At 42.9% G+C, this 14,284-nt stretch overlaps 1 protein-coding gene across 1 annotated transcript; it reads left to right on the top strand.

Annotated features, from left to right (window-relative positions):
* Window positions 1-3,829: 3,829 nt before the first annotated feature.
* On the top strand, window positions 3,830-11,005 carry LOC103211294 (zinc finger protein 432-like). Its single transcript, XM_042783182.1, has 4 exons — window positions 3,830-3,847; window positions 5,318-5,444; window positions 5,720-5,815; window positions 9,219-11,005. Exons 1-4 carry the CDS (start codon window positions 3,833-3,835, stop codon window positions 11,003-11,005), a joined length of 2,025 nt encoding a protein of 674 aa, XP_042639116.1. The 5' UTR covers window positions 3,830-3,832.
* The last annotated feature ends 3,279 nt before the right edge of the window (window positions 11,006-14,284 follow it).

Below are 14,284 nucleotides of genomic sequence, written 5' to 3'. Positions count from 1 at the left end.
TCGTTTCTCCCGTGAATTCCTTATCGTCTCTGTTTGTGGCGAGAACATGTTGGTTTTATGGAGGTCGTTTCTCCCGTGAATTCCTTATTGTCTCTGTTGGTGGCACTGCTCTTCATCTTTTGGTCCATCTCACTGTGACTGTGTACATTTTATTGGTCTCATGAAAGAACAAGCTTTTGGTGTTTCTGGGCTGTTCATTTTGCTTTTCATATTTTGGAGCGCCTCCATCCCTTTCATCTTTCTAAATTTATCTTTTAAAAAAGTGTACAACTGAACTAGTGTAAAGGCAGTACACATGTAACTAACTACTGCCCAGGGAGGAAACAGAACATTTGCCGCTATGCACCTGGTGCATTTTTCCCAATCATACCCGAAGCTCACATCCTAAGGTCATTACCATCCTTCCCTCTATAGCAGGCACTTGTAGGCTTTTCTTTACAGGTTTACCATGTACTTAATTATTCCTAGTCATTATAGGTCTTTAAAAATAATTTGTTGTATTTTCAGCAAACGTTTACACAACAGTACAGGCTCCCATTACAATCTCTATACAAGTTGTTTGGTGGCATTGGTCCCATTCTTCATAATGTGTGGATGTTCTCATTCTTGTTCTAGTTGTTCCATTTCCATTTATTTTGTTTCTCTGATCTTTGTACTTTATTTAGTTTTGCCAATTTTCAACTGAGTATAGGTAGAGTTGTATGTGATCCATTTTTTTAAATCAGGATTGCTTTGGTCAGTATTTGTGAGAGTTGTTCATGTGGTTACACGCAAATGTATTTCCTTTGCTCTAGAACCAGAGTTGGTGTACTCACTTTGTGATGGCTACATATGAAACTTACAGCCTTTGCCTATAGAATTCCTTTTTGTTTTCTTTCATTTTTAACAACCCTTTAAATAACGTACAAGGCATTCTTAGCTTCCAGGTAGGCCAAAAGCTTTAGTTGCTCTGTGGCATTCCATTGTTTGAATGCAGAACATTTTTTTCTATCATTAATGTACATTGGGTTGTTTGACATTTGGACCAGTACAGATAATGCTGCTTTGCAAATATTGGTGGATATCTTGTGCTTCAAACTTGCACTCATTATGGTGGGATATATATGTAGATGTGTACTTCAGAGTAGGACTACATGGTGGCACAATGGTTAAGCACTCAAGTGCCAACACAAAGCTTGGTGGCTTGAACTCACCAGTGGCTTCATAGGAGAAAGATATGGTAGTCAGCTCTGCTCCTGTAGGGTGGCTATGAATCAGAATCAACTTGACAATAATGGGTTTTAGTTTTACACCATAGACTCAAATCATTGTTGCAAAGTGTACGTATACCTTTAACCTGATAGGTGATACCAAAGTGTTTTCTAAACTGGTTGTTCCACTTTACACTTCCTCCATGCACGCACAACTTCTTTTACAAAGATCAGCACGAGACTGGTCCCTATGAGGCAGAGGTTAAAGATGTCCCAAATGTCTGATTTTCCAAACTGTTGCACCACTCCATCATCTCTGCTAAAAGGACATGGAGACAGCATCTTCTGACCTCCTCTAACTTCACAAGAGAAAGACAGAATTACTATGAACAACCCAAGGCTTATTCCTGAGAGACCAGACATACTGCCAACCTCCAACCTTTTCACTAACTCTGACACCAGCCATCACTCTCATGGCACTCACTGCTTCTCTGCTGGATTTGATAATTTGTTGCAATGGCCACACAGAACTCACAGACAATACTCATGATTATGGGGTTTATTAGGGAAGTAACGGGTTACAATTCAGGTTCAGGAACATCCTCAGGGTACATTTCTTCAATCAGGACACTCTACCCTCTGCTGTGCTCTCTGGCTCACCTCTCTGGCCCTTGGCCTTTTGCCCTGACCTCTTCGTTGCTTGGGCAGGTGTTACAAAACTCTTTTATCTCTGCCCATAGGCACACCTATGTGTGCCCCACTCCACCAGCAAGCCTTCTGCCCAAGGGCACTCAGCTTTCTTGCTCTGTGGGCCAGATAAGCCCAAGAGCACTCAGCTTTCTCGCTCTGTGGGCCAGAAAGCCCGCTGCTCTGTCTCCTGGCTCTTGGTTCCTCTGCCACCATCTCTCAGCCCGGTGTGTTTGTCAGCCAGGTGTCTCTCTGAGCTGGGTGCTCTCTGCTGGGCATCTCTTTAGCCAAGGAAGTCTAATGCAGGGATCTTGAGTCCAAGGACACTACTTCACCTCTAGCTCTTCTTTCTTGATGGCAATGAGAGCCCCTCTCTGCCTCTGTTGTTGTTGTTGTTATGTGCCGTCGAGTCAGCCCCGACTCATAGCGACCCCTCCTTGGGTTTCCGAGGCAGTATCACTACGGAAGTAGGATTGCCCAACCTTCCTTCCGAGGAGTGGCTGGTGGGTTTGAACCGCCAGCCTTCTGGTTAGCAGTCAAGTGCTTTAGCCACTTGCTACCAGAGCTCCTCTCTCTGCCTCTAAGAGGCCTTATTTAAAGCCTGGCAGAGTGGCAAAACTAACCAATCCCAACATCAGAGTTCTACACACCTTATTTGCATGGTTCCACCCAGTAATCAGGTGGGAGTTACAAAGACTACTGCTAGCAAAGCCGTACCAAGTATTCACTGTACCACAGTCTCTAACATCAACTCCTCCTCCTCCCCTCAGTACTCTCTCTCGCACCTTAGGGTTCCATAGTTTGCTGCAACATCTCACAGGATTCATGAACTGCTAAGAAAATGGTTTATGCGATTGTGGAGATTGGCAAGTCTCAAATCTGTGGGTCAGGCATCCATCTGAAGTATTCTCCACACTCATCGTGGTTGCAGAGGCTGATGAATCCAAATTCGTGGGTCAGATGACTGGCCACTGGCTTGCGATGCTGCGGTAGCTGGTAATGCAGCTCACATGACAGGCTGCTGGCTCAGGTCCCAAGAACCGGAGGTCAGATGACGATGAACCGGATGCAGAGTCCAGAGCAAGAGAGAACTCTGCCAGAGCAGTCACATGTATTGGATGCAGGCCATACCATCAAGGGAACTAAGGGTGGTGACTTGACTCACACTATGTGATAAGGTAGTTACTCAAGATACATCCCACTGTAATCCTTCATCATTAACATAGCACACAGCTCGCTCCAAAATGGGACTGTAACCATAGGCTTAGCGGCTAGGGTTTATAGTACATCACTAAATGGAGGACTATGCCTAGGGCCACATTAAGTAATTCACTGTATTGTACTCCAGGAGAATAATACTCACTTTATAGTTAGTTGTTTATGTGGTATATGTGTAGTAAGTTTCCATACCTTAATGTAATCTTACTTTCTTAAAACTTTAATGATTTGCCATCCTCATGGAGAATCAGTTAACCCTGAATTGATAGTTTTTTAGCTTGTGAGGTAGGGGTAACTTTTTTTTTTTTTCTTTCACATATGTATCTGATTGACCAAATGCCATTTTTTGAAATGCATCTTTTACCCATATTACTGCAAATTCTGAATCTCAGGTTTTATTGTAAAATGTGCTGGTATACCAAGGCAGCGAATAAAGGTGTGGTCAACATTTTTAGGGGCCTTCTGTTAAGATGAGTGCCAGGAGCTGTGACAGCATCTGGGCCCAAAGGGAATGTACCCCTCACGCTGAATCTTCCCTTCAGCCTGCAGGTCCTGATTCCCCAGCAGCAAGAGAATCACTTAAAAGAAGGAGGAAGAAGTTGCAGGATTTGCATATTGTCATTTCTGGGTACACCCTTCATGGAAGACTGAGATTTCTGAACAGATGTTTAAACTGATCCAGGAAAGACAAAGACAAAGCATCCTGGTTGCTGGCCATGTCTCAAGGACAAAAGAAAATGATCAAGGCTCAGGTGATGTTCACTTTATTGTATGCTTTCCTTTCTTCCCTAATGGATCTGTGAAGGTCTGGAAGATATCAGTTCAGTTCATCTGAGAAGTATGTATTTAGAACCAGAGAGAAACACACTTAGTCTGACTTCAACATCAGGCAACATGGGATCAGGAACATGTATATTTCATAGGCACAACACTAAGTTACTACCTGGTTCTGGACAGGAGGCAGTTCCAGGAGGACTTCAGTTCCTGGCTGAGTGTTGGCCAGAGGCAGCCCCAGGCACTTGCCATGTGGATCTGTCCAGTATGGCAACTGGCTTCATTAAAACCAGCACAGGAGGAGTAACATGGGTTACATGTACTCATGGGATGACATTCCATCACTTTTGCCATATCCTGTTAAATAGCATGTTACAGGAGTATCCCATGGTCAGAGGGGCCAGAACAAAGGTGTGGGGCGATCAGAGCTAAGTTAGACTCTACCTGCCATAGGTAGAACATCCAGTGAAAAATTATTTTTGAGTGCAGAATAATATCTTTGGATATAGCTTTGCCATCACTCAATTTTCTTTCTGATGTTGGACATTGTCATTCTATTAACTGACCTCTTCTGTATTTTCCTATGTTGCTCTTTGCTACATTTTGCATAATTTCTTCAGCTGTACATTACCATTGAAACATCATCCATTTAATGTTGGATACAGTGTCAAATGTTAAAACACATACACATTTCTTTGTTTCTTTTTGTGTGTGCATATTATTTTCCTTAAATTCCCCCAACCATCTTGTGTCTTCATCTTTAGACATTTTTCGTACTTTCTTTCGTTCCTTTGCACATATTGTGCACATGTGTTCACCATGTAGTTTCTTGTAAATCTGCCATGTGGGATGTTTTCACGGTAGATTCTGATTTTGGCTGTGAAAACTCATGTTGCGTGTAGGACTGTGTTTGTTCTCCCAGTGCCGCTCTTTCTCTCTAGCAAATAGGTGGTCAGATACACACACATGTAACATATACACATATAGACATACATACACCTAAACACATGTGTACAGATACATGTACACTTTGTGTGTGTGTCTGTGTGTGAATGTGAGATATTCTTAGAGCATTTCACTGCTATACTTTATAGAAACATCTAACTAGGTGAATGGATGGGTGGTTGAAGACACAAATACAGACTATTTTGTTGTTGTTGTTGTTGTTGTTGTTATGTGCCGTCGAGTCGGCCCCGACTCATAGCGACCCCTCCTTGGGTTTCCGAGGCAGTATCACTACGGAAGTAGGATTGCCCAACCTTCCTTCCGAGGAGTGGCTGGTGGGTTTGAACCGCCAGCCTTCTGGTTAGCAGTCAAGTGACTTAGCCACTATGCTACCAGAGCTCACAGCAGCCTATGTAGAGAAGGTGAGCAGAATTACTCTCCTCAGATTTCACCTGTGTCATCAGAAGGAAGTCGCTTCACTAAACAGGACCCTGTTGTAACAGGACTCACTGACGTTCAGCGACGTGGCTGTGCAGTTCTCCTGGGAGGAGTGGCAGCTCCTGGCGCCTGCTCAGAAGGACCTGTACCGGGACGTGATGGTGGAGAACTATGGGAACCTGGTGGCCGTGGGTGAGGACAGCTGCCTGGGTCACTCAGAATGCCCCGTCCTTGGCCTTTCCTTCCTCAGCTGCTGAAAGCTTTGGAATGCCTGTGGGTCTCTGAGGTGGTGGATTTGCAGTCCAGTCTCCGGCCCTATTTGTGGGCATGTTCTCCTTACGCCTGAGGGAAAACCCTTCACTGAGTATGTGGGGAAATCGTTTTGTCCCAGAGGTAACATTCTCCAGTCATCCCAAAGCCAAGGCCAGTTTGGGGTCTCTAAGTCTTCTGTCATTTCCCATGAACAGGGTATCAAGTTACCAAGTCTGATGCGCTGTCCAGGTTGGAACAAGGAGAATTGCCCTGGACTATGTTGGATGAAATTGACAGTCGAATCTTTTCAGGTGAGTGAGCAAAAACCGGTAAAGGGGACAGCTGTGGAGGTCACATTCCAGGCAGAGAAGGCCTCACAGCATGAGGGGTGCCAGGATATATGTGCAGAGCCTCCATATAGCACTTTCCCCTTGTTTTCTTTGTAGGAGTTTGGAAAAAACATACCCCTCTATCTCTTCTGAGAACGGATCTCCGTTTATTTCTTCAGTATCTCGATACTTCTGTTTTGGTAGTTTTCATCTTCCTAAGATTTTCCAGTCTTTGCCATCTTCACCCCATCTTATAATGTTCTCGTAGTGCCTGAAGTCCTCTGATTGGAGAATGGAAGGATCACCATCAGCACAGCGCTGGTATCCCTGAGGGGACGGTCAGCAATGCTGCCACCCTCCCACTTAACCATTCCCGACTCCACCTCTTACCCCTGTGGCACTCTCCTTTCCTGCTGGGTTCAAGAATTCGTTGCAGTCACCTCACCGAACTCACATGCCATACTTCCAGTGAAGTGACTGACTAAGGAAATAATGGATAATAACTCAGGATCAGGATCAACAGCCCACAGCAGAAAGCATGCAGGCAACGTCTGGGAGGCTCCCCACAGAGAGAACATATCCCTCCCTTCTTTAGTGTAGGACAGCTCCATTTAGCTGTGCAAGTAAGGACACCCTTCTCTTTGCATGAATGCCTCCCAAGTCCCCTCCACACAGGCCTCTTCTTGGCCACGGATGCCCCAGGTCAGCTGTGCAGGTCTCTGCCGTCAGCTTCTCCACTGCTGTCTGACTCAAATCATATGCAGTGGAGCCGCTGTGTCCAGCTCTTAGCTGCATTCCTAGCACCAGGTTTCTAGCATCACCTCCGACTGTCGCACAGGGCCCATTACGGGTCTGTTGCTGCTACTTCTGCTGCAGTGCCTCTTGAAGGCCTCTTGCCATCTTCACTGTTACAGCTTTTGACCTGTGTTCCAGCTCTTTGAGGAAGTCTCTTGTCTCCACGCTCTCAACTTCTTCTCGCCTCTCTTGCCTTATTCTTTCTGAAACATCTGTGGGGTTGGCTGTATATATAAGTAAACTCCTTGTCAATTTTACGGCCTGGCCTTCCAGGAACTGGCCAATCCATGCTCATAATTCAGTGTACCATATTCACTTCATTTGCATCATCTTTAATCACTTCCTAGTCTCTAGTATGTTGACCAATCACAGGAGCATCAAGTTGTGTTTTGCTGACCCAGGAAATGTCAGTCAATTTAGACAAAAGTATGGGATTGACAAGTAGGGGGAAGATAACTTGTTAGGGCTTAGTGTGGATATGTCTCAAGCTGTTCGTCAAAGAATCAAGGCAAAAGCCACATAACAGAACTCACTTCACCATACCTCTCACCTCCCTTGCTATGAAGTTCTACCTTCCAAGCCTTTCTCCAAAGAGAGAACTTTGAATCCATCATTGACCTCTGAGGAAGGCACCTTCCTCCTTAATTGAGTTACACTGATTCCCTTCCTGCATCCAAACTCACCTTGGATATTGTGCTGCACAGTAAACTCCCTCTCACCATATCTGCTTCCAGAGCTTCATGTGTCCTCACTTCTGAAGTTTTGCCAACTTCATAATTTCCATTTGTTCCTCTGTTTTCCTAACGCTTTAAAGTTTACTTCAGTTTACTGAGTGAAGCTCCTTCTGTTTTCTAGAGGAGACTGTCAAATTGACATCTGTTGATAGTGTCCAACATAGACTTTTTTCGATATATATTACTCTTCTTGATGATAATTCCACTATGAGTTCCCAATATCTATGAGGAACTAGAATCATCTGTCCACCAGGAAAACCCTATCAGTTTAGATTCTCCTTTACTATTGTACACTTAAAATCCGATCTGTCCCTGCAGTTACCTTGAGTGCTCCTTATCTACAGGACCCTCTGCTTTGAAGTTCTTGCCATTCATGATGATTCTTTATCTAGAGAAAACATTTTTATATCCCCGCATTGTCAGTTCCAGCATAATCCAGATCATAACTCTTATCTACTTCAGTTTAATTCCATTATATACATAATAATTCCAATTATTTCCTAGTATATTGTAACCGCTGTATTTACTTCAGTCCTTCAGGGAACTTCTTCAATTCCAGAACTCTAAATGTGAGAATGATTAAAACTTTGGTGTTCCTCTGAACATGATCTTACTATGTTTATGGTCCTTAAATCATATTTATATACTCAAGTTTGTCCTTTTGTTACCTCCAGTCAAGACTTTCTCAAGATTTATGCATCCTTCTGAGATCTTCATTTCTGTACTTGGATTTGTCTTACCCACTTTATAGTTGACGTGCTCAAGAATGTTTGCTTGACCATTCTGTTCGTCAGTAAAATTCCTCACCTAATTAAAAAGGCAGTGGCTCAGTCTATATACTTAGTAGCAACACTTGCTTCTTAATTTTCTTTAGCCCACTCTGTACACCACCCTGGAAAGGTTGTGTCCATCAGTGAGCCTTCTCTTCCTCCAAGATGTATCCTCCATTCCTCTATCTACTCTACCCTACCCTTTATTTCAAATCACTTTCTCACAATTTCCAACTACTTTACTCTCTTTGTTAAGTTGTAGTGGAAACATACGCAATAAAACATACAAGTTAACAGTTTTTACATGTAGAATTCAGTGACATTGATTACATTCTTCAAATTGTACAACCTTGTTCAGTATCTTTTTGATCCTAACACCAGGAGCATACATGGGTAATGACTAACAGTTTTTTGTTTTCTAGACTTTGCTTATTTTATACAAGTGAAATCATGCAGTATTTGTCCCTTAGTGACTGCCTCAGTTCACTTAGCATGATGCTTTCCAGGTTCATCCACGTTGGCACACCCATCACGGCTTCATTGTGCAGCTACTGTCTTTATATCTTTTGTTGCTTATTTTAGTGATTTTTACCAAACATCAATGTAAACATTTGTAAACATAACAAATATGTGTGTGTCTCCCCAGTACCCTTATCATGCATATGTGAAAATTATTTCGTCCCAAATGTGACACCCGGCCTTCTTCACAGAGCCAAATATGCTTGGTGTATAGTTGTCATTCAGTAAGGATTTGTGAAATGAATGAGTCTGTCCTTCACCAGTTTGGATCAGGTGGCCCTCCACCCTCTTTGGTCTGCTGTTTACAATGACTTGCTTATATCTTACAGTCTCTGAATATTTGACTCCATTAAGTATTATCTAAGCTTGTCTCTATACTATCAGCTTTTACTTTGTGGCTTGTTTATAATATTGTGGTTTTACCAATCTCTAAGGAACATTAAACTTGGAGTTTTATGTACACTCGTATCATAGTTGCCATTAAAGAGCCACCTCAAATGAAAGCATTTAAAAGTCACTTTTATTAGTAATTAAGCTAATGGAAGGATTCATTATTCTCTTTCATAGAAGTACGGAAAGTTGACGGCCCTCCTCCTGGGCAGCAGCAAAATGAAAGTGAGGTTTATCAGCACAAAAGTCATTCACCTTTAAAGGAAAATCATAATATGTGTGATGTACATGAAAAATCTGTAAAATCAGATTTAACTTTAATCAACCAGAGCAGAAGCTGTGAGGTAGAGAACTCTGCTGAGATTAACAGAGTTGAGAAAACCTTTCTCCATGGTAATAGTGAACAATTAAATACTGAAATAAAAATCTCTGAGAGTGGAAAATCCAACAACAGTAACTCTCAACTCATTACACATCAGAGCACTCACAAAATAAAGAAACCACACATATGTAGCGACTGTGGGAAAGCCTTCACCAGGAATTCCTGGCTCATTAATCATCAGATCATTCATACAGGAGAAAAACCCCATAAATGTTATTTATGTGGGGAAGCCTTCTCCAGACAGTTTAAGCTTATGGAACATCATCGGAGAATACATAGAGAGGAAAAACATTTTGAATGCGTGGAGTGTGGCAAAACCTTTCTCAAGAAATTACAGCTCAATATACATCAGCGAACTCATACTGGAGAGAAACCTTATGTATGCAATGAATGTGGGAAAGGCTTTATCCATAAAGGAAATCTCATTATTCACCAGCGAATTCACGCTGGAGAGAGACCCTACATATGTGGGGAGTGTGGAAAAGTCTTTATGCGGAAGGGAAATCTCATTACTCATCAGCGAACTCATACTGGAGAGAAACCCTACATATGCATTGAATGTGAAAAAGGCTTCATAAAGAAGGGAGATTTCATTATTCATCAGCAAACTCATACTGGAGAAAAACCCTACGTATGTGATGAATGTGGGAAAGGCTTCACCCAGAAGGGAAATCTCATTATTCATCAGCGAACTCATACTGGAGAGAAACCCTATGCCTGCAGTGAATGTGGGAAAGATTTCATCCGGAAGCAGTATCTCATTATTCACCAGCGAATTCATAGCGGAGATAAACCCCACATATGCAATGAATGTGGCAAAGGCTTCATCCACAAAAGAGATTGCATTATTCACCAGCGGACCCACACTGGAGAGAAACTGTACATATGCAAGGAATGTGGAAAAGCCTTCACCCGGAACAGAAATCTCACTATTCATCAGCGAATTCATACTGGAGAGAAACCATATGTATGTGATAAATGTGGGAAAGGCTTTATCCAGAAGGGAAATCTTATTATTCATCAGCGAATTCATACTGGAGAGAAACCCTTCACATGCAGTGAATGTGGGAAAGGCTTCATCCATAAAGGAAATCTCATTATTCACCAGCGAACTCACAGTGGAGAAAAGGCCTACATATGTGGTGAATGTGGTAAAGGCTTCAGGAAAAAGTCACACCTCATAGCACATCAGAGATTTCATATAGGAAAGACTCCCTTTGTATGCAATATCTGTGGACAATCTTATTCCCAAAAATCAAGTCTCACTGAACATCAAAAAATTCACACAGAAGGAAAACCCTTCCAAAACAGTGACTGTGGGAAAGCTCTCCCCATGAAGCAAACACTCACTGTAATTCAAAAATCTCATATGGCTACTTCTGTGGCAGCTCAGACATCAGTAAATAGCAGTGGGCTCCTATCAAATGGGAACGTGGTCCTTGTGAGACAGCCTGTTGCCAGAAGTGAACCTTCAGGAAATCTTACAAACACAGTGAACGTGGTATTGCCTATAAATGCAGTGAATGTGGTGGTGCCTTCAGTGACCAATTACGTCTTATTTTATGTCCCACAAAATCCATAGCATAAACTTAGATACATTCACTGGGGCTAGTGATTAGCAAAAAAAAAAAAAAAAATCTACTTCATTGTCTAGTTAAAAAGTATGCTGAGGGAAATCATATGCAGGAAATTGGAAAGCCTAAAACACTTATAAATAAATATGTGCACTGATATTTAGATATAAGCTGATATTAAACCAAATGCATACATATTAAGTGTTGTATTGTGTCAATTAAATGGATGAAAGTCTGACTTCGTATCGGTGGATGAAATAATGCAGTGCAGTGAATTACTTAATATGACCCTTCTAAACATAATCTTTTTAACTCCCACCAGATGACTGTTGGGGGCTATGCAAATGTGAGCTGCTGGTGGCCCACCTGGGGAAATAGATAGCTTGCTACTAAGGTAAACAAGTATATGGCACACTTGTGGAGGTAGGAACTTGCTGTATTTGGTCAGTTTTACCATCTTGCTAGGCTTAAAATGAGCCACCCAGAGACTGAAAGGGGGGAATATCACTAGGGTCTAGAAGGAGCCAGGGTTGGAGTGCACCTTTTGGATTTGAGATCCCTGTGCTGAACCTCCTCGATCCGGGAGACAGGGATATGACACCAGAGATGACCAAAAGCAGTAGTAGAGAAATAGGTGATAGGAGGAGAGGGGAAAAATGCACAAGACATAGTGGTGGGCGTCCCATGGAGCAAGAAAGCTGAGTGCCTTGGGAAGGAGGCGTGTTGGTGGAGCAGGGTGCCTCTGGCCATTTATCTACTGAGCTAGGCTTGCTGACACACAGAGCAGGAAGGCCCAGTGTCTTCAGGCTGAGGCTTACAGGCAGAGTGGGATGCCTCTAAGCATTCACAGCAGAACTAAAGGAGCTTTGTAATACTTGCCCAAGCAGGGCAGAGGCCAGATCAAGGGCCTGAGGACCAGAGAGAGAGACCTGCCTTTGGGCACAGCTGAGGAGAGGCTCTCCTGATCAGAGAACTGTAGCCTAAGCATTCCTGATCGTGAGTTATAACCTATTCCGTAACAAATCCATGATGGTGAGTGTTGTCTGTGAGCTCTGTGTAACCATTGCAATGGATTATCAAACCCAGCAGAGAAAGTAGAGAATACTGTGGGAGGGGTGATTGGTTTCAGAATTGGTCAAAAGGTTGGAGAGTGGAGGCATGTGTGACCTCCACATCATGGGAATCAACCTTGGGCTGTTGTTGCTGAAGGTGATTCTCTTTCCCTCTCTTGAAGTTAGGAAACATCAGACAATACAGCCCCCATGGCTTTTTTGCACACACTTACAGCTTTTCTGTACTTAAATCATTTTTCTCTCTTTAAGCCTAATAATACTTGTCATTTTTGCTTGTGATCCTTTACTCTTTCAACAAATTCTTTGATTTTCTGTGTTAACAGAGTCCACCAGCATAATGCAGACTTAAGTGCATCATTTCTGTAGCCCCAGGGAGCATTTTGTCAAAAGCTTCTTAACTCTGTCCTCGTTTTGCAAAACATTCTCACTGTAACAAACTTTTCAATTTTAAACAGACTTGTAGTTTTTTCACCACAACACCACCTTTCTTCAGAGGATGACAGCTTCCAACCAGGACCTAGTCAACTGCTCGCCTTTTTCAGAACTCTGCCCTCAGATATTTCTGCCATTGGCCTCTCTGCTGCTAATGGAGCCAGCTTATACCCAACATAGCAGCTTCAGGATTACTTACTCCTCTGTGGCTCTGCTTCTCTGCCAGTCCAACTTTTAGCATCTCTCTCAACCAGAGGGCTTTTCAATCTTCTGTATTTCAGCTGTTTATATACCCCTATCCTCATTAGAGGCAAAGCAGGACTCCCTCACCATACCAGAGTTCAGAGAGTTCTTCATGACCCATGAGATGTCAATCAACTCAGCTCTTGTTAATTCCAGGCAAAAATGTCAATTCATCAACTGTTTACAGTTTACCCAGGAAATGTGAGTCAATCCAGGAGATCACCAGGGCAAAAGTAACAAACCAGGATAGAAAACAACCTGAAAGTCCCCCCCCACACACACACTGCCCTCCTTAAGAGTTCCTTCTAAGAATTAAGATTGAGGGTAAAATATAATCTCCCAAGCTGTTTCCTATAGAACCAAGGCAGAAGGTCACATAAAGGAGCTCCTGGCACCACAGACCACCTTTGTCATTTTTGTCATTGGTTCTTCCACATATTTAACATTCACAGGGTTATTTTCCCCTCCTCATACATTTACCCAGTAAGATTAAAATCTTAGTCCAAATCAGTCAACAATTCATCCCTAAGGCAGAAACTCTCATGATGAGGCCACTGAGATGAGATACCAGCCATGCAGGAACATAAAAAAAAACTCTTAATGGACTCCACTAATCTAGCTTTGCATATGCCCTCCTTAACCCAGGCTTTGACATTACAGTCTCCACAATGACAGTGGCCTCTGTTTAGCTGTCATTGCAGCTGAATCATAGTCATATCAATATCTTCTCCCACCCTCTTTTCGCCAGACTCATCAGATAAAGAGAAATCTCTGCAGTGTGGATCTCTCCATTCCCCTCATTTTTAATGTAAGCACATTCATGAAAGCATGCAAGCCAGTCACTTCATGGCTGTATCTCTTCCAGGTTTAGACAGCCGGTATTTGAACTGCCCACTCCCGTCAAACCGGTACTTGAGAAAAGCATGTCCCATGGTCTGAAGAATCTTCTGTCTACTTGGAAGTCTGAGCACCTGCTTTCATGAGCAAAGTTTGACCCAGAGCAAGCCACTCAATTTACAACAAAAACGTTTATTCCAATTTTGTGTTTTCAAAAATCTCTTCCTCCTTCACTTGGGACCAGGTCATCTTATCCTCATTCACCTGGGGCTACGTTAATGCCTACCAGATGGAGGCTTGGAATTGCACACAACCCCCTGCAGTTCATACCTGCTGGCCCCATCTCTCTGTCTCTCAACTCTAAGTGAGAGCCTGAGGAACATGTCTAAACTCAAGCTCATCTCTCCATTGCTGCAGTTCCTTCTCCACTTCCATTCGTCCTGTGGACCCAGGTGGTCACCTCAAGTGAGAATACCACCCTGTCCACTAACCAGCTTCTATTAACTTCCAGTCATGGAAGGAGATTCTGCTGATGATCATTGGTATTTCCTATTCTGATACACCCTTCAGATCCACAGGGCTGTGCCCCACACAGACATCCCTTTATTATTCATTCACCAAACAACTGGTCACTCCATCAAGTCTTCAGTCATCCTGTTATCGGTCAAAGTCCAATATGACTGTCTGAAATGCAAATGTGAT

The sequence above is a fragment of the Orycteropus afer genome, unplaced genomic scaffold, assembly GCF_000298275.1.
Source record: "Orycteropus afer afer isolate SDZICR_OR568_19922 unplaced genomic scaffold, OryAfe1.0 scaffold00718, whole genome shotgun sequence".
In the NCBI taxonomy this organism is placed as follows: Eukaryota; Metazoa; Chordata; class Mammalia; order Tubulidentata; family Orycteropodidae; genus Orycteropus; species Orycteropus afer.
Note: the sequence above shows the minus strand (reverse complement) of the source record. Positions and strands in the feature narration are given on the sequence as shown.